The following is a 27,587-nucleotide window of genomic DNA, read 5'->3' on the forward strand; positions in this document are numbered from 1 at the left end:
CTTTCACACCAAACTCCTCTAACCTTACTATTAAACTTTGCTTTGTGCATTGGGGCACTGCCATTTTGGAAGAGAAATACAATTGGGAAATTTGACCATTAGGAATTAGGCGGAACTAAACTGATGAATTAAGGGGTTTCATATTGCATATGGGCTCACAGCGTCATGCTGAGGTCACATACTTCAATAGTCTAAATTTTTACCTAATATTTATATTTTTTCCATTTAACACACCAATGGGGAATTCTCTTTGTACATAATGGTACAGTGTATGATCTTGTTTATGACGTTACACTCACACATAGGGGCACATGAAGTAGCTGTCAGAATTGTTTAGCATTATGGCTGCCTCCCAGCTCTTTCTTTTCAGTTGGCCTTTCTCCTGTTATTTCCGCATGACTTTGATGCAGCATCCCACATGTACCCTCCTGTTATGCAACAGAACAAAGTACAACATCAAATCGTCATGATCAAATGGGATGTGTTGTGCGCTGACCAAAGGCGAACAAACGCTTGAGATACACTAATTATATTGCCAAAAGTATTCACTCACCTGTGTTGACTCACATATGAATTTAAGTGCAATCCCATTCTTAATCCGTAGGGTTCAAGATGACATTGGTCCACCCTTTTCAGCTATAACCGCTTCAACTCTTGTGGGAAGGCTGTCCACAAGGTTTAGGAGTGTGTTTATGGGACTTTTTGACCATTCTTCCAGAAGTGCCTTTGTGAGGTCACACACACTGTTGTTGGCCAAGAAGGCCTGGCTCTCAGTCTCCGCTCTAATTCATCCAAAAGTCTTCTATCGGGTTGAGGTTATGACTCTGTGCAGGCCAGTCATGTTTATCCACACCAAACTCTCTCATCCATGTCTTTATGGACCTTGCTTTGTGTAGTGGTGCACAGTCATGTTGGAACAGGAAGGGGGCATCCCCAAACTAGTCCCACAATGTTGGGAGCAATGAATTGTCCAAAAGCTGTCGGTATGCTGAATCCTTCAGAGTTCTTTTCACTGGAACTAAGGAGCCAATATTTTGGACAATTCCATGCGCCCAACTTTGTGGGAACAGGTTTTCTATTTCTAACATGGCTGTGCACCAGTGCACAAAGCAAGGTCCATAAAGACATGAATGAGAGAGTTTGGTGTGGGTAAACTTCACTGGCCTACACAGAGTGCTATAGATCACTTTTGGATGAATTAGAGCAACTGAATCTTGTGGACAGCCTTCCCAGAAGAGTTGAAGCTGTTGTAGCTGCAATGGGCGGACCAACATCACATTAAACCCTGTTGATTAGAAACGGATCAAATCATTAAAGTTCATATGTGAGTCAAGGCAGGTGAGCGAATACTTTTGGCAATGAAGTGTATATTTACAGTAATCTGAATTAGCATATGAGCACGCTAACCACACATCAAACTGAAACTTACATCTATCTGTGGCTAACACTATTGATGATGTGACAGTTAATTTCACAAGCTTCTGAGCCTTCTATTAAAAAGCATTTATCTTTGGCAGAATCCCCACATGGAGCTGAACAAGTACCAGACGTTGCCAGGAAAGCTGAATCGAAAAGGTGAGCTCAGGACCAAGAAGAATGGGGACAGTGAAAGAGAAGACGAATATTTATCTCCTGTAAGGCTCTCGCTTGTCTCTAGCCATGACCAGGACTACAGTCTAAGTGAGTTTCTTCATCTTTTAGTTTATTCAATCTGTCGTTCTCCTCTTTAGCGACTTTTGACTTTGGATAATATAATCAATTCTTTTACAATATACAGTAAACTAGAATGGCAATGAATCAAATCCTAAGTGGGTGCCCCATCCCCATTCAGTGGCTATACCGCCTGCCCCTTTTTTTTTTTTTTTTTTTTTTAACTGTATTTTTAAGTGACCCATTTCTGATATCACAGTTTTTACATTTTCTGAACACCTTGAACAACTTGCAAAATTCAGGTAAAGAATGGCGTCAGCAATTGGCAGCGACTACACTGAAGCAAACATTGATCAATCAATTATTAAATATTACATACCACTTAGGTCTAAATGCAGATAACATTTGACTGAACAACTCTGTCACCTACCTGTGGCTTCAACTGCTTTCTTCTTTTGTGCTCTTTCTCATCCTTCTGTCTGCTTTGCTGCTGGATTTTTCCTTTTCCTTTTTTTTTTTCTTTTTTTATTTATCTGGCTGCAGTTCGCTTCAGGAGTGCCAGTGCTCCCGTTTTAGGTACTGTATGCTGAATTCGCTATACCAGAAATCTATCTTCATTAAAAGTAAAAGCAAAATCTAGTTCATACTGTATCTGTTATTTGTGGAAGATACATTCAATGCTCAAAGGCTCAAGGCTACAGTTTGTGTTAGGAAGCTCATTAGAAAAAATACCAGACTCTTTTTCACCAAAGCTGAGCCCGAAGCGTGAGGTTTATCACAGGGTTAAAGATATGTGGACTTCATCTTAGGTCAAGTATCCGAAGTAAACAAACAAGCAATGCGACCTGACATCCCGCTCGCTCTCCATGCCTCATATGTTACGATGTGTGCAGAAGTGTGAGGCCGGATCAGGTTGAGGAATAAAAAGCAACAAATCAGAATCAGAATCATCTTTATTTGCCAAGTATGTCCAAAAAGCACACAAGGAATTTGTGTCCGGTAGTTGGAGCCGCTCTAGTACAACAACAGACAGTCAATTGACAGAGAACACTTTGGAGACATCAAGACATTGACAAAAAAAAAACAAAAACAATCACTGAGCCATAAAGGGTTGCTAGTTGTATGGTAATGCCGGTACAAATTATATATATTTTTTTTTTACAATTGTGCAAAAAGATGCAGAGTCCTCTAGCACTTAGAGCAGTTTGAATGACTTTCTACCAGTTATTCTTCCAGTTACATACATTTTAGGAGGTATTAAGATAATTAAACCTGCTGAAGTTTATTATAGCACCTCCCTTGTTAAACTCATGTTTTAGGCTGTTAAGATGATGTAGCGGACAAACACTGTACGGTCGCTACAGGTGTGGCATGCCCTCGTTATTCTAGATTGTCCTGTTCTTACGTGAACATACCTATTGTGGACAGACTTGTTCAAAGATAACAATGAATTCACTCGTGTCTGCTGAATAAATATTCATTACAAACTTCGTGAGGCATTTTAGCAAGTTAGCAGCATTGCACCTGCCTAAGGCTCACTGGTTTCTTTGTTTCTACAGTCAACATATGAGGTTTTGGGGTGTGACTAATGCCTGCTTTTGTTTTCTTCTCACTTTTTACTAACCTGGCTCAGGATCTCCGGGAAAGTACAATCTTTATTATACTGGTGGGTATTACATAATTAATCTGTGTACCACTATTAGTCAAGGAAACAAGCACATAACCCTTGCTTTTCATTTCATCATAAACTATCAATTGTGTACTTCTGTTGCCATCTTTTAATAGGTGACCAGTGCATGTTGTCAATATTACTGCAAAAAGCCTCCATGGTATTATAGATGTTCATGCAGCCAATATGGGACCAATTCTTGCTCAGTGACTACAGTTGTGCATGTACTGTATATGAATGGTTGTCTGTTGCAATGTGCCCTGCGATTGACTGGTAACCAATACAGGGTTTAGGTTGCCTTTCGCCCACAGTCATTCTGGATATTCTCCAGTTTGCCTGTGACCCTCAAATAATAAGCAGTAGAAAATGGCTGGATGACAGCAAAAAAAAAAAAAAAAAAAGACTTCCAAAATGTGCTGATTATGATTGTAATAGACTAACTGTGTAGGACACAAGCAGCCTAATAAATGTTTTGCTTGCTCTGTCTTGTCTGATAGAATGTTCAGAGCAGCTAGAAGAGTCTATATTGTCAAACCAGTCCCCTCTGTCCTCTGGAATGGACTCTGGTCAGCACTCTCCTATGTCACCAGAAAACAGGAAAAGTCAAAGAGGCATAAAAAAGCTCTGGGGATTGTAAGTACCGTCATGGCATTAAAATACCACATTTTCTACCACATTTTTTTCGAGATGTCTTTGAATGTTTCCATTCCTTGTGTTCATGTAAACGTCATTCATTTTGGGGGGTTGCATTTGCTGTTTACAGGATTCGTCGTAGTCAGTCAGGTAGTCCAATCCAGATACATGACCCCGAGCTTGGCGATTTCAAGAGGGGAACCACCAGAGCCACAGCTGGACCAAGACTTGCACGTTCTGGAAACATACGGTACAAAACACATACTATTTGAAGATACTGTATGTCCATTGATACAGTATATACACAGGGTGAGGGACAAAGGACAGACGTTTTCGAAATACTGAAAACAATTTTTGACATCAATGTGTTCATATTGAAAAAGCATTTGACACAATTAAGTGTGGGGAAAACATCTATCATATGGTGGTATCATATGGTTAGGGTTGGGCATCGTTTGAATTTGAGCAACTCCGGTTCCTTATTTTGATTCCGGTTCCAAAGGATTCTCAATTCCAATTATTTTAGGCGGCTGGGTCAACAACAACTTTGCATGGTTTAAATAAAAGGTGTCCAAATTATGAACATCCATTCTCTTAGCAGCCCGCTGCGTCGACTAAAATGAACATTTGACTCGGGGTTCTTTGTAACCAGTATCAATATAAAGTAAAAGGCAATTTGTGTGGAACTAACTCAATTGAATTAATATTTATTCATTAATGTTTCAGCTAAAAGTTAAATATACCATTGTTAAAATCGTTATTTGGGACCGTTTTATTACATCAAATTGTTTATATGTGCAAGTTTTAACTTGACTTCCTGTTTTAAACTTGTAGCCTTTTATTTTGAAGGATACTCAGCATTTTGGCGCGAAAAGTAACTTCACATGGCACCAGTGATTTTTTTATTTTTATTTTTTTTTTAAATTTTATTTTAATGGATGGAACCAAATGTTATAAAACGTTGATTCCATTACTTACCCACCGATGAGGCACACGGTTAGTGTTTGTGATACTGTGTCCCAATTCATTGTAATGTAAAGTTGCTACGGTGAAGTTTTACCTCAATGTTAACCTTTTTTTTTCTGTCATCTGCGCTTACGTTGGTTTGAAGACTGAAATAAACGCTAAAAACCATCAGTGCAAAAGTGCAACCAACCGCTTACCTTGTTAGCTGTCTCAGTGTTGGCATGGACGAATTTTATTGTTTCACTCACCCAATTCACTGAAAGTTGACTTCACGGAAGATCCGCGCGGTATAGGCTGAGGCTCGGAGCACGTCAGATGCTACACAAGGTGAAAGCCTCCTTTGCACAATATAATCTTATTCCAAGTGTTACACTGAGGCGACTGGTCATTAATTTGAACAAAGTTAAGACACATTTTTGTTTGCCGCCGCCACCGTTGGGCACAAGCACGTCTTCGTGCGCGTTCTTCTTGGTTGGTTTTCGCCACTTCTTTGGGGTCGGTGGACGAAACTGGGAACCGAAATTATTAAATTTGAACGAGTCCCGGAGAACCGGAAAATTTTTCCCGGTTCCAATCGTTTCTCAATTCTCGATGCCCAACCCTACTGTCCGTTTTTATTAATGCATTTCTGAAGGCGTCGACAAAAAATTTACAAATCAGGGGGCCAAGGGGGCCAAAAAGTGTCAGCAAACCTCAAAATGAGGTGGTCACCGAAAAGAGGACGAAGAATGGCCATCAATGCTCTGGTTGTGTGAACCCTCGCTCCCTCCTACTGAAACCACACGTCGGATAGGCATGTGGCAAGTTATTTGTTATGCTCAGAGGTCACATTAACACAGACCAAACAAGACCACAGACCAAATCAATAGAGCAATATTGGAGAGAGTGCAAGCCAACTTCCATCAACGCCTTCAGAAATGCATCACTGAAAATGGACACCACATGACGAATGTTGTTTTCCACACTTGATTGTGACTAATGGTATTACAATACGGACACATCCTTTCTGACCCACCGTGTGTTTGTGTATGTGTGAGAAAAATAAATAAATTAATTAATTTTAAAAATTATATATATATTTATATTTATATATATATATACATGTGTGTGTATTAGGGCTTTATGATTATGGCCAAAGTAAGAATTATTCTTGTTCGGGGAAAAAACTTTATTTTTATTACACTACTTTTCGACAAACTATATGTCACAGTATATGTCATGTGTGTATGTATATGTATATATAAAAATAATGTAACTGTGTTGTCTGTATTAGTCTCTGTGTGAATGATGAACATACTTTTTGTATGTCTCTAGTTCTATCTGTTATGTATATCAGCACACATCTGCATATACTAGAGTATCAGTCACTACGACTTAGTCGAGACCATCACACACTGAACCACTCACGACACACCTACAGTCATATTCACACTCTACAGACATACACTCAGAGTAGTACAGTCCACACAGTACATACACCACAGACACACACACACTATACACACACCACACACATCATATACATCACACATATACACACAACTACACACACTCACATATCACTCACCCACACTCCCACACACTACACACACACACACATATCACAACAGCACACTACACACTTACTCCACTCATACATACACACATCACCACTCACACCACACACATACACTCACAGACCCTCTACACCTACACACACACCACATACACACACATGACGACTCATTCACACACACACTCACCACACAGCAACACACACACTCACACACTCATCTCACACACACATCACACACACATATCTCACACACACACACACACCCTAACCATACTGCGTACTGCTATCTCGAACTACCAAACAGTAGCATTCCTTATGACATCAACTCTGACGTACCATTATACCAGTGAGCACGCGCACGCCGTTTGCACCAGTGCAACCAACCGCTTACCTTGTTAGCTGTCTCAGTGTTGGCATGGACGTATTTTATTGTTTCACTCACCCAATTCACTGAAAGTTGACTTCACGGAAGATCCGCGCGGTATAGGCTGAGGCTCGGAGCACGTCAGATGCTACACAAGGTGAAAGCCTCCTTTGCACAATATAATCTTATTCCAAGTGTTACACTGAGGCGACTGGTCATTAATTTGAACAAAGTTAAGACACATTTTTGTTTGCCGCCGCCACCGTTGGGCACAAGCACGTCTTAGTGCGCGTTCTTCTTCGTTGGTTTTCGACACTTCTTCTTTGGGGTCGGTGGACGAAACTGGGAACAGAAATTATTAAATTAGAACGAGTCCCGGAGAACCGGAACATTTTTCCCGGTTCCAATCGATTCTCGATGCCCAACCCTACAGTCCGTTTTTATTCATGCATTTCTGAAGGCGTCGACAAAAATTTTACAAATCAGGGGGCAAAGGAGTGTCAGCAAACCTCAAAATGAGGTGGTCACCGAAAAGAGGACGAAGAACGGCCATCGATGCTCTGGTTGTGTGAACCCTCGCTCCCTCCTACTGAAACCACACGTCGGATAGGCATGTGGCAAGTTATTTGTTATGCTCAGAGGTCACATTAACACAGACTAAACAAGACCACAAACCAAATCAATAGAGCAATGTTGGAGAGAGTGGAAGCCAACTTCCATCAACGCCTTCAGAAATGCATCACTGACGAATGTTGTTTTCCACACTTGATTGTGACTAATTGTATTTCAATACGGACGCATCCTTTCTGACCCACCATGTGTTTGTGTATGTGTGAGGGTTAAAAAAAAAATAAATATATATATATATATATATATATATATATATATATATATATATATATACACACACACACACGTGTATTAGGGCTTTATGATTATGGCCAAAGTAAGAATTATTCTTGTTCGGGGAAAAAACTTTTTTTTTTTTTTATTATACTACTTTTCGACAAACTATTTGTCACAGTATATGTCATGTATATATATATATATATATGTATATATGTATGTATATATATATATATATATATATATATATGTATATATGTATGTATATATATATATATATGTGTATATATATATATATATATATATATATATGTGTGTGTGTGTATTTTTGTTTTGTAATATAAGAATGGATGTGGTATGTTTTCCCTCCTGTTTTTAAGATTGTAGGGTGGAAGCTGCAGCAGGCTACGTGATGTGAGAATTCTCTCACCTGACTAAGGAAATGTGTAAACTGTAGCTATCTATTGGCTTATGTTCTCCAGGAGCATCCAGTTAATTCAGTCGCCCCATGATACGTTATTCAATTAAAATGTTGATTCCATTTGAATATTAGAGACCTGAAGATGCCTTTTTCCAAGTGGAGCACAGAGCAGGTGTGTGAATGGCTTGAGGACATCGGACTCGGCCAATACGCCATCTTGGCTCAACAGTGGGTCACCAGTGGTCAAAGTCTAATGTCAGCCAACGCACAGGATCTAGAAAAGGTATGCGCACACACACACACAAAGCAACTATGAACAATTTCTGAATCATCTGGTCATTTAGCTGTCAGGCTTATCTTGTGCAAGGCATGTTAATTGTTTTTAGTTGTACCTGTCTCATCGCTGTTGTTGTTGGTCTGTTCAGTTGGCATTTAGTAACACCTGTCTTTGCTTTTCAGCCTGCTCTTTTGTTCCACCTTCAACAATGTCACGTCATCTTCCTCACACCTCCCTGCGCTTTATCCACTCTGTCTCTTTCTTCAGGATGGTGTTTTAAAAAAAAAAATATCTTTTGCAGGTGCAGTTTTAATGTCCTCACTGTCAGACATAGCTGTGACAAAAAATGAATTCCACCTTTTCCGATCTCTAGGAAATGGTCATGAAAAATCCATTGCACAGGAAGAAACTCCATTTATCCATGAAGACGTTGACTAGCAAGCAGCATGAGAAGTCTGCAGAGCTTGATTACCTCTGGGTCACTCGTATGTACAAAGCACTAGGGATTTATTTTTTCCTCGTGACAATAATACTTGAAGTTAATGTGAAGTGATGTTCCGAAGGCTGGCTAGATGACATTGGCCTTCCTCAGTACAAAGACCAATTCAATGAAGGAAGAGTGGATGGACAGATGTTGCAGTACCTTACTGTGGTAAGTGTTACGGAACAAAAACAATCAGGTCAAACTATAAATTTGAAGGCGTTCTCTGATGTAAAATTAAATCTGTTCATTGGCATGTCGATGTGTGACTCAATCTGTAGCTCTGTATGAGAAAACTGGACATTGTTGTGGTATAAAGCTGGAGTAAAATCTCTCTTTGTCTCAGAATGACTTGTTAGTCCTAAAAGTGACCAGCCAACTGCATCATCTCAGCATCAAGTGTGCCATTCATGTTCTACATGTTAACAAGTTCAACCCTTACTGCCTCAAGCGCAGGCCTGGGACTGAGGTCAGTATGAAATATGTGCATATTGGTCAAACAACCAATAATGGATGAGACGGAAATTCTATTTTACTCTGCTGCGTATTAATTGCATGCAATTATCCACATTTCAAACGCAGAGGTGTCGTTGTGGGGGCTTCTGCACCTCAGCAGTGCTCAGAAAGAAGACTCATCATTTTCATTTAACCTTTATTTAGCCAGGAAAACCTCATTGAGATTAAAAATCTCTTTTACAATAGTGTCCTGGTCATGACAGGCAACAGACATAAAGCAGGCTTGACAGGACAAGCTAAAAACATTCAGACAAATAATCTCTTTATAGAACAATCAGCAGTTTTACAACATCCAAACTCTTTAAAACCAAATTAAATGAAGCATCGTCAGCCTGATGTTTTGGCCTCCAAGCTGCTTAAAAGTATTTTTTAAGTGTTCAGTGAGACCAGATCCTTCAGTTTCAGCTGTAGCTAACGATTGTTCCATAAGAAAGGAGCTGCATGTTTAAAAATATGTTTCCCCAGCACAGTGCGGATCTTACGTACCGTTAAAAGCATGAGGGGCTAGGATAGAGACCCACAACTGCCAGAGTTTTTCTGCCGGATAATCTGCAGGTATGAGGGGAGAAGATCCAAGATTGCTTTAAACATTTAATGTGGCAATGTTGTAGTCTGCGGGTCCGCAAACAACTTTTTTTCTCATCCTCAGTGGAATTCTATTTGGCTCTCCTCTCAAAAGCCCAGTTGTTGAGACTATGACTACCTACAATAACTCACTTAAATAGTGACCTCTACCTAAGTAGAGAGAGACCTTGCAAAAAGAAAAGAAAAACAATGGATGGTAAACTATAATTACGTTAGATCCTAGATCAGGGTGGACAAACTACGGCCCGCGGGCCACATCCGGCCCGTTGATAATTTCAATCCGGCCCGCCAAAGATTGGTACAGAATCACCCAAATCATATAAAAAAATCATGACTGCATTTGACCTTGTCCTGTAATGCCGAGTGGTTCCACCAGGTTGTGCTCTAATGCCCAGTGGTTCCACCAGGGTGTCGTGTCATGCCCAGTGATTCCACCAGGTAGTGCAGTAGGTACAGTGATACATTGACTTGCCTTTGGCTGTTCTGTTTTTACTCTGCTACTGCTCTGAACCCTTCTTCAACCATAAGTGGGCCAAAGAAAAGAAAAGTCAACAGTTAGTGCCGAGTGTTTAATATAGAATGGACTACTAAATACTTTTTCACTGAAGTATGGTCAAAGGCTGTATGTCTAATTTGTTAAGAAACCATTGTGGTTTTAGAGGAATATAACATCAGCCGTCACTTTTCGACCACGCATGCTGATTATGCTAACAGCCAATCAACACAGGAATTGATGGCTACGGCTCAGCGGTTATAATTAAGCTTGCAGGCTCAGCAAAACACGTTTATCTGACAATGTGCCATCCAAGATTCAGTCACACAAGACCCTGAAACAGCGCCATGGGACCTGCAGATGGAACTGATTGATCTCCAATGTGATACTGTCTTAAAAAAGAAGTTCAACTCTCAAACTGGATGAGTTTTATGCTTCATTAAGCGCAGAAAAATTTCCAAAAATCCAGAAGATGGCACAAAGGATGCTGGTGGTGTTTGGCTCTGCATATGTGTGTGAAAAGACTTTTAGTGTGATGAACACCAGCAAAACATCCTACAGATCCCAGCTGAGTGACGAACACCTCAGATGTGTTCTGAGAATTGCCACAACAAAACTAACACCAGACTTTGATGCGATGGCAAAAAAAAAAGGTGATCAACAAAACAACACTGTTCCCATTAAAAGTATTAACACTACAATGCCTTTTTTTTTTGTTTTTGTGATATGTAAGCATATGGTCCTGGCTTGGCCTGCCTGTCAAATTTTAAAAGTCAATGTGGCCCCTGAGCCAAAATGTTTGCCCACCCCTGTCCTAGATGCTGGTCTCCTACATTGGCATTAAAGAGTTAGCTGCTGAGACCAGCAAAGATGAATATGCCAACTGGGGTGCTAATCAAAAAAGTAGCACCCACTAAAGAACATCAACCGTCTCTCACGTTACATAGAGTGCCGTCTTACCGGCTGCCACTCGGATGTTGTAAACATCCAGGACATTTGACTGAGAAGCAGAATTGCTAACCATATGCGGAACAGGTTGATTGGTAAGTATATTAACCAAGAATGTGTTTGTGTGTGTCTTTTAGAACAAATTCATTCCCAGTGAGGTGGTCCAGTGGTCTAACCACCGAGTCATGGAGTGGCTAAGATCTGTGGACCTGGCAGAGTACGCTCCAAACTTGAGGGGCAGTGGAGTTCATGGAGGACTAATAGTAAGTATGCTCACACGTACCGTATTTTCACGACCATAAGGCACCGTATTAAAAGACGCAGTCTCTGTTACGGGGTATATTTCTGTATTTAACACATACATAAGGCGCACCATATTATTGGGCGCAAGCATGGTAAAACATACGGTAGCATGCATGCACGCTAAAACAATGTTTTTAAAAAGGCAGCGGGAGCAAAAGTGAGTTTGGTTGCACTTTATTAAAGTATTTAACAATGTACTCACGTTATGTTTTGATCAATCCTCATCCACAAATCCATCAAAGTCCTCATGTTCTGTATCCGAAATGAACAGCTGGGCAAGTTCTCCATCAAACACGCCAGGTTCCCTCTCGTCATTGTCGAGACTGACTCCGAGTCAGTCTCGTTGCCGTGCGGCTCCTCAGAAATGATGCCGGCTTTTCCGAAAGCTCGAACAACAGTGCAAGCAGACATATTAGCCCAAGCATCCACAATCCATTCACAAATTGTGGCGTAACTCGCCCGGCGCTGCCTCCTAGTCTTAGTAAAGCTCTGTTCGCCATCTGTCATCCATCGCTCTCACGCCGCTCGCAACTTCACTTTTTAACGCCCAAGTTATTGCACTCAGTCGAATGGTGACTGTAGAGACGCTTCTCCCAGCTGTTCTTTGCTCATTAATCCATTGCTCGAGTTGGTCTTCCAACTCGGGCCACCTCGCCTTGTTTCCCTGGAAACTCAGCTTTGTCTTCTTGACTTGGCAAAGCTCGTTTTCCTGCTTCCTCCACTTGCGAACCATGGATTCGTTGATCTTGAATTCTCTCGCGGCTGCTCGATTCCCATGTTCCTCCGTGTAACTGATAGCTTGCAGTTTAAGCTGTGCTTCGTAAGCGTGTCGCGTAATAGGTCGCCAACTCAAGATGAAAGCCACCTTCAAAATAAAAGCTTCCCAATAATACAGACGTCAGTACTCTTCGGTTAAGGAATGCAACCACCAAAGTTAATTAGAATCTTGAGATACATTAAAAATGTAGTTTATTTGGTATCTTATGAAAAATAAATGGTAACTGGACTGCACTTATATAGCGCTTTATCTACATCATCAGTGCCCAAAGCGCTTTACAAAGCCTCACATTCACACACACATTCATAAACCAATGGGCGACTGCTGCCATGCGAGGCAGCAGTCGCCCATTGGCGACTGTGAGATACGTCCGTATTATTGGGAGGCTTTTATTTTGAAGGTGGCTTTCGCCACGAGTTGGCGACCTATTACCGTAATGCCTCGTATGAAGAAAATTAGGGCGGCTGGCTTGACTGCTACTTTACAAGTGGAGGCTGGCTTGACCGCAGTCATTTTTAGGGGTCCTTAGCCAAACCGATGCACATACCGGAACTATATACCTACTGGGGGCGTGTCTTTAGCGTCCTCTGTCACGTGCACCCTTCCCCCTTTACGTCCGCATGCTGTCCTCAGTCACGTCCGCCTTCCTCTATATAAGCAGCGTGTCGCCAGCTAATGGTCCCAGTTAGTCAAGCGGAGCGCTCATCACACAACAACATTTATAGATTTTGGAACTCGGTGCACACATAAGGTGCGCCGCATTATAAGGCGCCCCGTCCATTTTGGAGGAAATTTAAGACTTTTAAGTCTGCCGTATGGTCGTGAAAATACAGTAGTTAAGTTGAGCAATGAACTTAAGTATCGCATGAACTTAAGTGTCTCATGCCTCTTTTCCAATAGATGCTGGAGCCTCGGTTTAATTCCGATTCGCTGGCCATGCTGCTTAACATCCCTCCTCAGAAAACACTGCTGAGACGCCACTTAACCACCAACTTCAGCAAACTGGTGGGAGCACAGGCCCAGCAGGAGAAGAGAGAGTACACAGAGGCAGTGAACTACACACCCCTCAGCATCACTGCCAAAGTAAAGGTGAGAGAGTACGAGGAAGGTTAAGGCACTACTGTATATTACAGAGAAAAAAAAGAGGTCAAAATACAGTTATGTAAGAGGAACCCACTCCTCTCTTCCGTTGCGTGGGGAATAAAGCACCTTTATCTCTGCAAGGCCTGGTTGCGTCAGCTCCGTTTAAGCTCTAAGCATTTGCAGTGTGATAAAGCGAGGCAGGAACTTCTCTGCTCCTCCTCACAGCTTCAAGGCTCAGCTGCAATCCCCTCCACTGTTCCTACCAACGAAAGAAACGGGCACATACTGTACAACTGGAGCTTGTGGTTGTCCTTTATATGACTTTGAATACTTTGTTCCTAACCCTCCACTGCTGCTTCAATAATGTATTTATTTCAATAAAATATGCAAACCCATGTGTACATGTGGTTGGGGAACTTTCTCCCACCAACAGGGAAGTAGAGAGGGAATAGTACTTGTCATGCTAATAGAGCAGGGATCTTCAATTAAAATTCAGTGGGGTCAGGTCTTCCCATGGGCTCACCACCTGTGGAAGGGGCATAGGGGTCGGGTGCAGTGGGAACTTGGCGATCCGATCCCCGGCTACAGGAGCTGGCTCTAGGGACGTGGAATGTCACCTCTCTGGCAGGGAAGGAGCCCGAGCTCGTGTGTGAGGTTGAGAAGTTCCGACTAGATATAGTCGGGCTCGCCTTTACACACGGCTTGGGCTCTGGTACCAGTCCTCTTGAGAGGGGTTGGACTCTCCTCCACTCTGGAGTTGCCCACGGTGAGAGGCGCCGAGCAGGTGTGGGTATAGTTATTGCCCCCCGGCTTGGCGCCTGTACGTTGGGGTTCATCCCGATGGACGAGAGGGTAGCCTCCCTCCGCCTTTGGGTGGGCGGACGGGTCCTGACTGTTGTTTGTGCCTATTCACCAAACAGTAGTTCAGAGTACCCGCCCTTTTTGGAGTCCTTAGAGGGGGTGCTGGAGAGCGCTCCCGCTGGGGACTCCATCGTTCTGATGAGGGACTTCAATGCTCACGTGGGCAATGACAGTGAGACCTGGAAGGGCGTGATTGGGAGGAACGCCCACCCCTGCTCAGAACCCAAGCGGTGTTCTGTCCTTCGGTGCTCATCACGGATTGTCCATAACGAACACCATGTTCAAGCATAAGGGTGTCCACACGCACACTTGGCACCAGGACACCCTCGGTCGATGATCGACTTTGTGGTCGTGTCATCGGATTTGCGGCTGCATATCTTGGACACTCTGGTGAAGAGAGGGGCGGAGCTGTCAACTGATCACCACCTGGTGGTGAGTTTGCTCCGATGGACAATCAAAACTGCTGAAAGGATTGTCGGCACCCCCCTACCCACTCTTGAGGACTTGCACGCTGCCAGAACTAAGACAAGGGCGTGCAAAATCCTCTCGGACCCTCCGCACCCCCGGTCACCAGCTCTTCCAGCTCCTTCCCGCAGGTAGGCGCTACCGAACTACTAGAACTAGTAGACATTCCAACAGCTTCTTCCCTCTTGCGATCAACTTCTTAAACACCTAACCTATAATTCCATTACAACAAGATGGCAATTTTTTTACTTGAGTTCGTTGTCACATTTCTGTGGGGCCAATTATGTATTACTCGTGCACTCACTGTAGTTGTCTCGCCATGCTGCACTATTTGCATATACTGGCTACTCATGCCAGAGTAGCATATGCTCCATTTGCACACTGATTGAGGAGTATCTGTAACATTTGCACAACCAACATTGTCCCAGATTATCGCACTACTCGTCACTTTAAACCGCATGCACTCCTTGAAGTCTCAGCGCCCCTTGCACAATGGTCATTGCACCGGACTATTGCAATATTAGTCATTCGAACTGCTCTGCTAGAGGACTCTGCATCTTTTTGCACAATTGTTTTTTGTCAATGTCTTTGTCTCCACAGTGTTCTGTAAATTGACTGTCTGTTGTACTAGAGCGGCTCCAACTACCGGAGACAAATTCCTCGTGTGTTTTGGACATACTTGGCAAATAAAGATGATTCTGATTCTGATGGTGGAGGAAGATGCCGGTCCGACGTTGCAGGCCCAAACGTATTGTGAGGGTGTACTGGTAACGTCCGGCAGAATCCCCTGTCAGAAGGAGTTTCAACTCCCACCTCTGACAGAACTTTGCTCATGTTCTGGGGGACATCGAGTCAGAGTGGACCATGTTCCGCGCCTCCATTGCTGAGGCGGCCGACCGGAGGTGTGGCCGTAAGGTGGTTGGTGCCTGTCGTGGCGGCAATCCCCGAACCCGTTGGTTGACACCAACGGTGAGGGATGCCGTCAAGCTGAAGGAGGAGTCCTATCGAGCCTTTTTGGCCTGTGCGACTCCTGAGGCAGCTGATGGGTACCGGCTGGCCAAGCGCAATGCAGGTTTGGTGGTCGCTGAAGCAAAAACTCGGGCATGGGAGGAGTTCGGTGAGGCCATGGAGAAAGACTTCCGGACGGCTTCGAGGAAATTCTGGTCCACCATCCAGCGTATCAGGAGGGGGAAACAGTGCACCATAAACACTGTGTATAGTGGGGATGGGGCGCTACTGACATCGACTCGGGACGCTGTGAGCCGGTGGGGAGAATACATCAAAGACCTCCTCAATTCCACCGACACGCCTTCCCATGAGGAAGCAGAGTCTGGGTTCTCTGAGGTGGGCTCTCCTATCTCTCGGGTTGAGATCACCGAAGTGGTTAAAAAGCTCCTCGGTGGCAAGGCCCCGGGGGTGAATGAGATTCGGCCGGAGTTCCTAAAGGCTCTGGATGTTGTGAGGCTGTCCTGGTTGACACACCTCTGCAACATCGCGTGGACATCGGGGACAGTGCCTCTGGATTGGCAGAATGGGGTGGTGGTCCCCCTTTTTAAGAAGTTCCAACGACAGGGGGATCACACTCCTCAGCCTCTCTGGTAAAGTCTAGTCAGGGGTGCTGGAGAGGAGGGTCCGTCGGGAAGTCGAATCTTAGATTCAGGAGGAGCAGTGTGGTTTTCGTCCTGGCCGTGGAACAGTGGACCAGCTCTACACCCTCGGCAGGGTCCTCGAGGGTGCATGGGAGTTCGCCCAACCAGTGTACATGTGTTTTGTGGTGCTTCGTGAGTATGGGGTACCGAACCCCCTGATACGTCTATTCAGTCCCTGTACGACCGGTGTCAGAATTTGGTCCGCATTGCCAGCAGTAAGTCTGATTAGTTTCCGGTGAGGGTTGGACTCCTCCGTCCCTTTGTCACCGATTCTGTTCATAATTTTTATGGACATAATTTCTAGGCGCAGCCGAGGCGTAGAGGGGGTCCGGTTTGGCGGCCTCAGTATTGCATATCTGCTTTTTGCAGATTATGTTGGCTTCATCAAGCCGTGATCTCCAACTCTCATTGGAGCGGTTCACAGCCGTGTGTCAAGCAGCTGGGATGCTTCAGCACTTCCAAATCTGAGAACATGGTCCTCAGTCGGAAAAGGGTGGCGTGCCCTCTCCTGGTCAGGGATGAGATCCTGCCCCAAGTGGAGGAGTTCAAGTATCTTGGGGTCTTGTTCAAGAGTGAGGGAAGAATGGAACGGGAGATCGACAGGTGGATCGGTGCAGCTGCTGCAGTAATGCGGACTTTGTATTGGTCCGTTGTGGTAAAGAAGGAGCTATGCCGAAAGGAGACGCTCTCAATTTACTGGTCGATCTAAGTTCCTACCCTCACCGAACCGAAAGAACAATATTCAGATGCCTCCCGGACGCCTCCCTGGTGAGGTGTTCCGGGCACATCCCACCGGGAGGAGACACCAGGGACGATCCAGTACACGCTGGAGAGACTCTGTCTCTCGGCTGGCCTGGGAACTCATCGGGATTCCCCCAGAAGAGCTGGATGAAGGGGCTGGGGAGAGGGAAGTCTGGGCGTCCCTGCTAAAGGTACTGCCCCCGCGATAAGCGGTAGAAAATGGATGGAAGGATGGATGGATGGATGGATGGATGGATGGATGGGGTCAGCTTGCTAAGGATTTTTTAAGGCAAAGGTCCTGACCGCAATGTTTCAATTTGCGTAACCGACCCACCCATCCATCCATCCATTTTCTGTGTCGCTTATTCTCACTAAGGTCACGAGTGTGCTGGAGCCTATCGCAGCGGACTTTGGGCGAACTGGTCACCAGCCAGTCGTATAGCACATATAAACAAACAAGCATTCATATCACTCTCACATCCACTCGTACGGGGAATTTTGTGTTTTCAGTTAACCTACCATTCATGATTTTGTGAGAAAACCCACACAGGCACGGGGAGAAATTACAAACTCCACACAGAAAGGCCGGAACCCAGATTTGAATGCAACGAACATTGAACTGTGAGGCGGACGTGCCAACCAGTCGTCCACCGTGCCGCCGCTCAGCCAACCTGTCAAACGATATCAAAATGGCACCTTCTTTTAACTTTTCACATTTGTGGTTTTGCTAATATGTTTTGTTTTCCATGAAAAAAGTAATGTCTATACCATAAATTAATATTTTGATACTACTTAAGGTGCAAGAACAAGAAGAAATGTATTCCTCAAAACACACAAATACAGTGTTTTTTAAACACACACATCCACTATTAACTATTAAAACGGTTCCCATTTAAAAGCAAAGAACACCAGTAACTTAAATATCTAGTAAACAGGCACAAACACGTCAGCTCTGTATTTCAGTACCAATTATACTGTATTTTAATGCAACAAAAAAAGGCTGGAAAACAATTTGAAAGCAGCACAGGCATCTCAAGTCTAAATTTGCAGTAACACTGAACAGGCAAATGAAGCCTGTTCAAGTAAATCAGACCACATAGATGCACATTTCAAGTAAAAAAATATTTTGTTTACCTCCAAGTAATGTCTCGCAGCTGCATTGACACATTCCTTTATGACTGAAACGTCATTAAATACTTATTTATGTTGCCCCAAAATCCACACTAGCTGAAGGGAAGATTCATTTGCTCTTTGTGGAATTGAGTCATGTAGGGTCTGCTGTTCTGGGCTCTCACATTGGATATCTTGCGAGTTATGGTCAACGGGTACTGTGGATGGTCTAAGGATTTCTGTTTCATTTGGAAGTGCTTAACATTCCCGCTTTCTATTAAAGCCACAGTTTCTCAACAAATGAGACACAATGATTTTGAGTGAGCTTGCGAAGCAATAGAAACGTACCAGTCCGACCTTAGGGAGGGTAAGCAGGACGGAAAATGGATGGACGGACGGTCTGTCCATTAATTTTTAAAAAGTCTCTTTTCTGCGTCAACTTTGCAAACTTTGAAACGGGCTATGCCGCCCTCATCTTCTCCGGCAAATCGCTTCCACAAATCTCACTGGTAAACAAACGATTTGATTAACTGAGCCAATCAAACCATTTGTTTACACTCCCTCTTTTTACTTGTACGCAGTCTGTGACAGCAGCCTGTGGGAGAAAAAGACGCCGTGTGATGGCGCACATTGTCTTTATTTAACAGCAATTGACCTTGGGTCCGCATGAGACCTTGACTCGGTCCGGACCACCATTTGAAGATGTCCACAATAGAGGATTACTAAATGAAGGCAAGTGTACAGGAAAAAATGAACCCCAATTTAAGCAAAATATTGGGCAAGAATTAGTTCTATTTAATCTGTTGATAAATACCATAATTTCTCATGTATACTGCGCACCCATGTATAATATGCACCCCCAAAGTTGACCTCAAAATTCTGGAAAACCCTTCTACCTTTGTATAATGCATTTTTACAACGCCTGATTTTGGTTCTACCCATATGATCAAAACATTAAGTATTATCTGTATTTTGTTAGTTTTTTTTCCAAGAATTATTCTGAAGCTAAGCACTTTATTTTTTTTTTTTTTATTTAACACGTAATACTTTCTTTTTTTATTTACTTGCTCTTATTTTGAAATTCACAGCCCTTCTTATATTGAGTAAATGAGAAAACACACAGTTGTGCTCATGTTTGATTACCCAGGCAGAATTTGTAAGATGGGTACAATTCTTTAAAGAAAACATGAAGTGGCAGGCGAAACACAATTTTATTTTAATGGGATTCAAATTAAACAGTCAAGCATTTCAGAGAAGCATTGTCATTAAACAAAACATAACCATAAATAAATTAATAATGGTTGTTGTTCAGTCATCAGTCATATTTAAAAAAAATAATATTTCACAAATTCTGCCAGGGTATGTAAACTTTTGAGCACAACTGTACATATATGCAGTCATATGCCTATCATATTGGAATGAAAGTGTAGAATGCAGCCCTATGGGGGGCACAAGTCAGTGCAAACTGTAGGCCGGTCCCAAGCCCGGATAAATGCAGAGGGTTGCGTCAGGAAGGGCATCCGGCTTAAAACCTTGCCAAACAAATATGAGCGTTCATCCAAAGAATTCCATACCGGATCGGTCGTGGGCCGGGTTAACAACGTTCGCCACCGGCGCCGTCAACCTGCAGGGCGCTGTTGGAAATTCAGCTACTGTGGGTCGAAGTCGAAGTCAAAGAAGAAGAAGAAGAAGAGGTGGAAAGCGGGTTCTTCGGCAGAAAGAGAAGAGGAAAACACAGAGCCTAGAACTGAATGTGGGGACTTTGAATGTTGGGACTATGACAGGAAAATCTCGGGAGTTGGTTGACATGATGATTAGGAGAAAGGTTGATATATTGTGTGTCCAGGAGACCAGGTGGAAAGGCAGTAAGGCTAGAAGTTTAGGGGCAGGGTTTAAATTATTTTACCATGGTGTAGATGGGAAGAGAAATGGAGTCGGGGTTATTTTAAAAGAAGAGTTGGCTAAGAATGTCTTGGAGGTGAAAAGAGTATCAGATCGAGTGATGAGGCTGAAATTTGAAATTGAGGGTGTTATGTGTAATGTGATTAGTGGCTATGCCCCACAGGTAGGATGTGACCTAGAGGTGAAAGAGAAATTCTGGAAGGAGCTAGATGATGTAGTTCTGAGCATCCCAGACAGAGAGAGAGTCGTAATTGGTGCAGATTGTAATGGACATGTTGGTGAAGGTAATAAGGGTGATGAAGAAGTGATGGGTAAGTACGGTATCCAGGAAAGGAACTTGGAGGGACAGATGGTGGTAGACTTTGCAACAAGGATGCAAATGGCTGTAGTGAACACTTTTTTCCAGAAGAGGCACGAACATAGGGTGACCTACAAGAGCGGAGGTAGAAGCACACAGGTGGATTACATCTTGTGCAGACGATGTAATCTGAAGGAGGTTACCAACTGTAAGGTAGTGGTAGGGGAGAGTGTGGCTAGACAGCATAGGATGGTGGTGTGTAAGATGACTCTGGTGGTGGGGAGGAAAATTAGGAAGACAAAGGCAGAGAAGAGAACCATGTGGTGGAAGCTGAGACAGGACGAGTGTTGTGCAGCTTTTCGGGAAGAGGTGAGACAGGCTCTCGGTGGACGGGAAGAGCTTCCAGAAGACTGGACCACTGCAGCCAAGGTGATCAGAGAAGCAGGCAGGAGAGTACTTGGTGTATCTTCTGGCAGGAAAGGAGAGAAGGAGACTTGGTGGTGGAACCTCACAGTACAGGAAATCATACAAGGAAAACGGTTAGCTAAGAAGAAGTGGGACACTGAGAGGACCGAGGAGAGGCGAAAGGAATACATTGAGATGCGACACAGGGCAAAGGTAGAGGTGGCAAAGGCAAAACAAGAGGCATATGATGACATGTATGGCAGGTTGGACACTAAAGAAGGAGAAAAGGATCTATACAGGCTGGCCAGACAGAGGGATAGAGATGGGAAGGATGTGCAGCAGGTTAGGGTGATTAAGGATAGAGATGGAAATATGTTGACTGGTGCCAGCAGTGTGCTAGGTAGATGGAAAGAATACTTCGAGGAGTTGATGAATGAGGAAAATGATAGAGAAGGGAGAGTAGAAGAGGCAAGTGTGGTGGACCAGGAAGTGGCAATGATTAGTAAGGGGGAAGTTAGAAAGGCATTAAAGAGAATGAAAAATGGAAAGGCAGTTGGTCCTGATGACATACCTGTGGAGGTATGGAAGCATCTAGGAGAGGTGGCTGTGGAGTTTTTGACCAGCTTGTTCAATAGAATTCTAGTGCGTGAGAAGATGCCTGAGGAATGGAGGAAAAGTGTACTGGTGCCCATTTTTAAGAACAAAGGTGATGTGCAGAGCTGTGGCAACTATAGAGGAATAAAGTTGATGAGCCACACAATGAAGTTATGGGAAAGAGTAGTGGAGGCTAGACTCAGGACAGAAGTGAGTATTTGCGAGCAACAGTATGGTTTCATGCCTAGAAAGAGTACCACAGATGCATTATTTGCCTTGAGGATGTTGATGGAAAAGCACAGAGAAGGTCAGAAGGAGCTACAATTGTGTCTTTGTAGATCTAGAGAAAGCCTATGACAGAGTACCCAGAGAGGAACTGTGGTACTGCATGCGGAAGTCTGGAGTGGCAGAGAAGTATGTTAGAATAATACAGGACATGTACGAGGGCAGCAGAACAGCGGTGAGGTGTGCTGTCGGTGTGACAGAAGAATTTAAGGTGGACGTGGGACTGCATCAGGGATCAGCCCTGAGCCCCTTCCTTTTTGCAGTGGTGATGGATAGGCTGACAGATGAGGTTAGACTGGAATCCCCGTGGACCATGATGTTTGCAGATGACATTGTGATCTGCAGTGAAAGCAGGGAGCAGCTGGAGGAACAGTTAGAAAGATGGAGGCATGCACTGGAAAGAAGAGGAATGAAGATTAGCCGAAGTAAAACAGAATATATGTGCATGAATGAGAAGGGGGGTGGGGGAAGAATGAGGCTACAGGGAGAAGAGATGCCAAGGGTAGAGGACTTTAAATACTTGGGGTCAACCGTCCAGAGCAATGGTGAGTGTGGTCAGGAAGTGAAGAAACGGGTCCAAGCAGGTTGGAACGGGTGGAGGAAGGTGTCAGGTGTGTTATGTGACAGAAGAGTCTCTGCTAGGATGAAGGGCAAAGTTTATAAAACAGTGGTGAGGCCAGCCATGATGTATGGATTAGAGACAGTGGCACTGAAGAGAAAACAGGAAGCAGAGCTGGAGGTGGCGGAAATGAAGATGTTGAGGTTCGCTCTCGGAGTGACCAGGTTGGATAAAATTAGAAATGAGCTCATCAGAGGGACAGCCAAGGTTCGATGTTTTGGAGACAAAGTTAGAGAGAGCAGACTTCAATGGTTTGGACACGTCCAGAGGAGAGAGAGTGAGTATATTGGTAGAAGGATGATGAGGATGGAGCTGCCAGGCAAGAGAGCTAGAGGAAGACCAAAGAGAAGGTTGATGGATGTCGTGAGGGAAGACATGATGGCAGTTGGTGTTCGAGAGGAGGATGCAGGAGATAGGCTCTCATGGAAAAGGATGACGCGCTGTGGCGACCCCTAACGGGACAAGCCGAAAGGAAAAGAAGAAGAAGAAGATTGGAATGAAAGTGTAGGCTACACCTTTTTCATAACCACTAGGTGGCGGTGGCATATTAGAATGAAAATGTAAAGCTTTTTCATAACCTCTAGATGGCTGCATACATTTATAAAATGTGAAAGTTTTTTTTTCTTTCCCATTTTCCCCTATACCTATGTATAATGCGCACTGTTAACTTTTGAAAAAAAATTTGGGGAAAAATGTGCATTATACATGAAATATTACAGTAATGTTCAAGCTGAATGTGCACCTTCTACAGTATGTTTGGACTTACAACCTTGTCTGGGCCTTGTAAATTTGTATTATACAGTGGTGGCTTGAGGTACAAGTGACCCAACTAAGGAGTTTCTCAAGCTATGAGCAGTCATTCGGCTGATTTTTTTTGTTTGTTTTGTTTTGTTTTTTTGCTTTAACTAAAAAGTTTAAGATAATAGCACTCACTTTATGATGGCAGTGAAGTCAACTCAGAATCAGAATCAACTTTACTGGCCAAGTATGTTGCAAGCAGAAGGAATCATGAGGTCCTCTAAAACATTCTGGTAGACTGTTGCGGTGACCTTGGATTTAAGAAAGCACAGTGTACCAAGACCTGCACTGGACATTGCACCCCAAATCATGACTGACTGACTGGATATTTCACACTGGACCTCAAGCAGCTGGGTTCTGTTCTTCACTCGTCTTCCTCCAAACCGTTGGACCTTGATTCCCGAATGAAAGGCACACTTTACTTTCATCGGAAAAGAGGACCTCGAACCACTGGCCAACGGTCCAGTCCTCCGTCTCCTTGGCCCATTTGAGACGCTTCCTACGTTAGCTCAGGCTCAGAAGTGGCTTGACCCGAGGAACCCGACAGTTGTAGCCCATCTCCCGGATGCGTCTGAATGTGGTGGTTTTTGAAGCTGTGACTCCCGCCTCATTCCACTCTTTCTGGATCTCTGCTAGATTCTTGAATCTTCCCTGTTTGATAATCCGCTGAAGCCCACGGTCATCTCTTTTGCTGGTGCATCTTCTCCTGCCACATTTTGTCCTTCCACTAGACTTTCCATTGATATGCTTCCATTGATATTGCTATCGTATGGAGGGTATCAATAATGGTCTTCTGCCCAGTTGTCAAGTCTGCAGTCTTCCCCATATTGAACCCAATATTGAACTGAAGCAATTTATTGACACCTGGGGAAACCTGGGTTGAGTTTACTAGATGATTTGTGTGTGACACTCGGTTTAAAACATTTATGGCCTGCACAAGTTGGGTTGATATCTTCACAGAATTCTTATTTTTTGAATTCCTGATTCCGTGGGTTTTATGAGCTGGAAGCCCAAATTATGTAAAAATAAACAAACAAATACTTGAAACTGTTCAAATTGTGGGCCCTGAATCTATAATCTATGAAAGTTTAATGCTTTGAATGGAAATATGGAAATAAATAAACTGTTTCATGATATTCCAATTTTTGTTGGAAAGCAGTCTGTATTCTGGTGTTTCAATATGCTGCATTTAGGTCCTATGCCACACTCGCCCCGTTTCAGGTAGATCGTAAACAATTCTTCAAAAAAGAGACTTCAAGCAGTCTAATGCCACTCTGTCAAACTAAACACAAAAGAAAGAGAATGTTGTGTATAAACTCTCCCATAAGTCTGCTATCGTAATACTAACACATAATGGGAAACACCATAGATGGATGAGACGAATAGCATCGATGTAGCGGCGTTTTAACGCTTTAAGCAACGGATTTTTAAACACAAAGGATGCAGTAACACATGTTGACAGACAATATTGCAATACTCACAGGCATATATTCTTTATTCTCTGTGAAAAATAACTAATATTACTGCAGTTATTGAGTCACCTCCAGTAATTATGAAAGTCTGCTCTGTTTTCTTTCTAAATGGCAGTATTATACTGCACTCCAGTGGCTAAGTTGCGCACACCAGAATTAGTTGTGATGCACATTCTTTTTAATTCTATTCTGTTGTTACTATATCCCCCCATTCATCTTCCGTGCCGCTTATCCTCACTAGGGTCGCGGGTGTCCTGGAGCCTATCCCAGCTGACTTTGGGCGAGAGGTGGGGTTAGCCTTTGAAGTTGGTAATAGTGTAAAAATAAAGTGAAACAGACAATGATTGTAGTCAATTCTTTTCCAGAATCAGAGTGCTTAAAGAGGAGGCTGCTATTCATGTGGCACAGCTTGAAGCAGGCATCAGGTGCAGGTGGAGATGGGCCTGGCTCAAGTTGGAGACCAGAACAAAAAAAGCAAAGAAATGAGGCAAATTTAATTTTAATCCTAAATTTGAACATCATGTACTTGAGCGGTGTAAATAAGTTTTTCTGCTTGAAGAATTATTTTTTTTTTTTCTCTCTCTCATCTTTTTCATGCCTTTGGTGTTTGCATGTCTGATTCGCACCTACGGGCAATTTAAGAGTCTTCAATTAACCTACCATGTGTGTTTTTGGGATGTGGGAGGAAACCCACGCAGGCATGGGGGGGAACATGCAAACTCCACACAGGCGAGGCCGGATTTGAACCTGGGTCCTCAGAACTGTGAGGCGGGACGTGCTAACCAGTCGGTCACTGTGCCTTTTTATAAAGTAAAATATTGTTTTATTTCCCTTATTAAAATATATTATTTTTAAATGTGGGGGGCTGGAACCGATTAATGACCTTCCATTCATTTCAAAAGATAAAGATGATTGGAGACGCAAGTGTTTTGAGTTACGATCATGGTCACAAAATGAATTGAACAGCTTTTTGTTTGTTGCAGCCAAAAAAGTTGGGCTTCTCTAACTTGCGGCGGAGGCGGTCAGATGAATCCACAGACTACGTTTGCCCCGTTGAGTCAGCCAGGCCTCTGGAGGGACATTCAACAGTGAACGGAACCCAGATGCATCACTTCAACAATACATTCAGAGGCCTGAGCCCCATCCTGGACACACAGCCTGATCACACCCGGCACCAGGTGTGGCTGAGCGGCACCAAATGACCCTTCTCCATAGCATCTTCAAGTGTCAAAAACATTGATATCGTCATGATTTCCCATCAGCCAATCACTACCGCTGTTCCTTCCTTTGCTTGCAGCCCTCAATAGCTCAGCCCGCATCCCACCCCAATCCCGTGCTCCTCAACCCAGCCCATCAGTGTGACCCAGTGCCGTGACAAGTGAAGAGATCTCTGTGACGTTCCGATAAAGCTGCCTGTTGGCTCTACAATCACAGCCGCCTGTCATGATGGATCTAGTCTGCTTTGTGTTGACAGTCAGGTGCTTAACAAACCCGCCTCAGCCTCCTTTCCCGGTGACACTGTTCAGGCAGGATACACAATATTAAGCCGTTCTACCAAGTGGTGATGATTTTGTGAGTTCATACAGTGAGTTTATACTTCTGATTTCCCAGCGTGATTACAATTCTAGCACATGGTTGAGATGAACTTGTGACATAGTGCTTTTATTATTAGAGAAGTGTATTTATTTATGTAATTGCAGAGCCAAATATGAAACGGAACGGTTGTTTTGAAAACAGGCTGATTTTGTACAATGTTCTTCTTTGACACTAGTGTATGACCTTTTATATAAAATTAATTGCTTCTTTGAAGAACGCTACATGTCATGGAATTGAACAAAAGATTGAATTAATAAACATAAACAAGAGTGTGTATGCATGCGTTTAGAAGTTGATTCAATTCTTTAAATATTTTTGTATTCAGCTCCAACATCCATCCATCCATTTATTTTCTGAACCGCTTCTCCTCACTAGGGTCGCAGGCGTGCTGGAGCCTATCCCAGCTATCATCGGGCAGGAGTCGGGGTTCACCCTGAACTGGTTGCCAGCCAATCGCAGGGCACATACAAACAAACAACCATTCGCACTCACACACCTACAGGCAATTTAGAGTCTCCAATTCATGCATGTTTTTGGGATGTGGGAGGAAACCGGAGTGCCCGGAGAAAACCCACGCAGCCACGGGGAGAACATGCAAACTCCACACAGTCGGGGCCGGGGATTGAACTCGGGTCCTCAGAACTGCGAGGCTGACGCTCAAACCAGTCGTCCACCGTGCCGCCCAGCTCCAACATAACACTGTAAACATTCAATTTGAATACTTTCTAAATGTCAAACACAAACAAGATCTTTACAATACCTTTGTTTTTTATGACTCAGTTTTATTGTAAAGAATTTTTGAACGAGTCTATACACATTATACTGTACAATGAACGGTCTCACTATAATTTTACTCCTCAGCAATACCGTACTGTATTAGCAGATTTCCTGATGTTACAAATAAAGTTCAGATTAGCACTTTATTTTGATAAGTATCAATTATGATGTAAATAATAAAAATAAAATAATGAATGGTAAAATTTTCACCTCAAATCATCCATCACTTTTACAAAGTTTTAACTTAAACATTCAAGAGGAAATATGTTTACAAGAGCAGCAACAATCAGTAACCATTTGCTTAAACTGCAAAGCTATAGAACAGCATTTAAACTTGTCATAGTATATTTATTCTTATTCCAATTGTTATAATTGTATTATTACAATTTGCATAATTTTTTTTTCAAATCATCAACCTCCACCCCATCATCTACTTGGATTACTATG

The 27,587-nt window shown here is 43.3% G+C and overlaps 1 protein-coding gene across 15 annotated transcripts in view; it reads left to right on the forward strand.

Moving 5' to 3' along the window:
• The window catches only part of ppfibp2b (PPFIA binding protein 2b), a 93,960-nt gene extending 67,320 nt beyond the window's left edge, over positions 1-26,640 (forward strand). For 13 of the 15 annotated variants that reach the window (XM_061772717.1, XM_061772715.1, XM_061772719.1 and 10 more), the window contains 13 exons: positions 1,518-1,680; positions 2,194-2,226; positions 3,284-3,316; positions 3,817-3,952; positions 4,083-4,202; positions 8,237-8,387; positions 8,755-8,866; positions 8,945-9,033; positions 9,209-9,331; positions 11,542-11,667; positions 13,386-13,574; positions 25,751-25,945; positions 26,065-26,640. In XM_061772717.1, the coding sequence (XP_061628701.1) occupies positions 1,518-1,680; positions 2,194-2,226; positions 3,284-3,316; positions 3,817-3,952; positions 4,083-4,202; positions 8,237-8,387; positions 8,755-8,866; positions 8,945-9,033; positions 9,209-9,331; positions 11,542-11,667; positions 13,386-13,574; positions 25,751-25,945; positions 26,065-26,142 (1,548 nt within the window). In that variant the 3' untranslated portion in view covers positions 26,143-26,640. The remainder of the gene's footprint in view (positions 1-1,517; positions 1,681-2,193; positions 2,227-3,283; positions 3,317-3,816; positions 3,953-4,082; positions 4,203-8,236; positions 8,388-8,754; positions 8,867-8,944; positions 9,034-9,208; positions 9,332-11,541; positions 11,668-13,385; positions 13,575-25,750; positions 25,946-26,064) is intronic. The other 2 variants (XM_061772723.1, XM_061772720.1) reach the window with 2 other exon arrangements.
• Positions 26,641-27,587: the final 947 nt, after the last annotated feature.

Source organism: Phyllopteryx taeniolatus, chromosome 5 (genome assembly GCF_024500385.1).
Source record: "Phyllopteryx taeniolatus isolate TA_2022b chromosome 5, UOR_Ptae_1.2, whole genome shotgun sequence".
NCBI classification, from domain to species: Eukaryota; Metazoa; Chordata; class Actinopteri; order Syngnathiformes; family Syngnathidae; genus Phyllopteryx; species Phyllopteryx taeniolatus.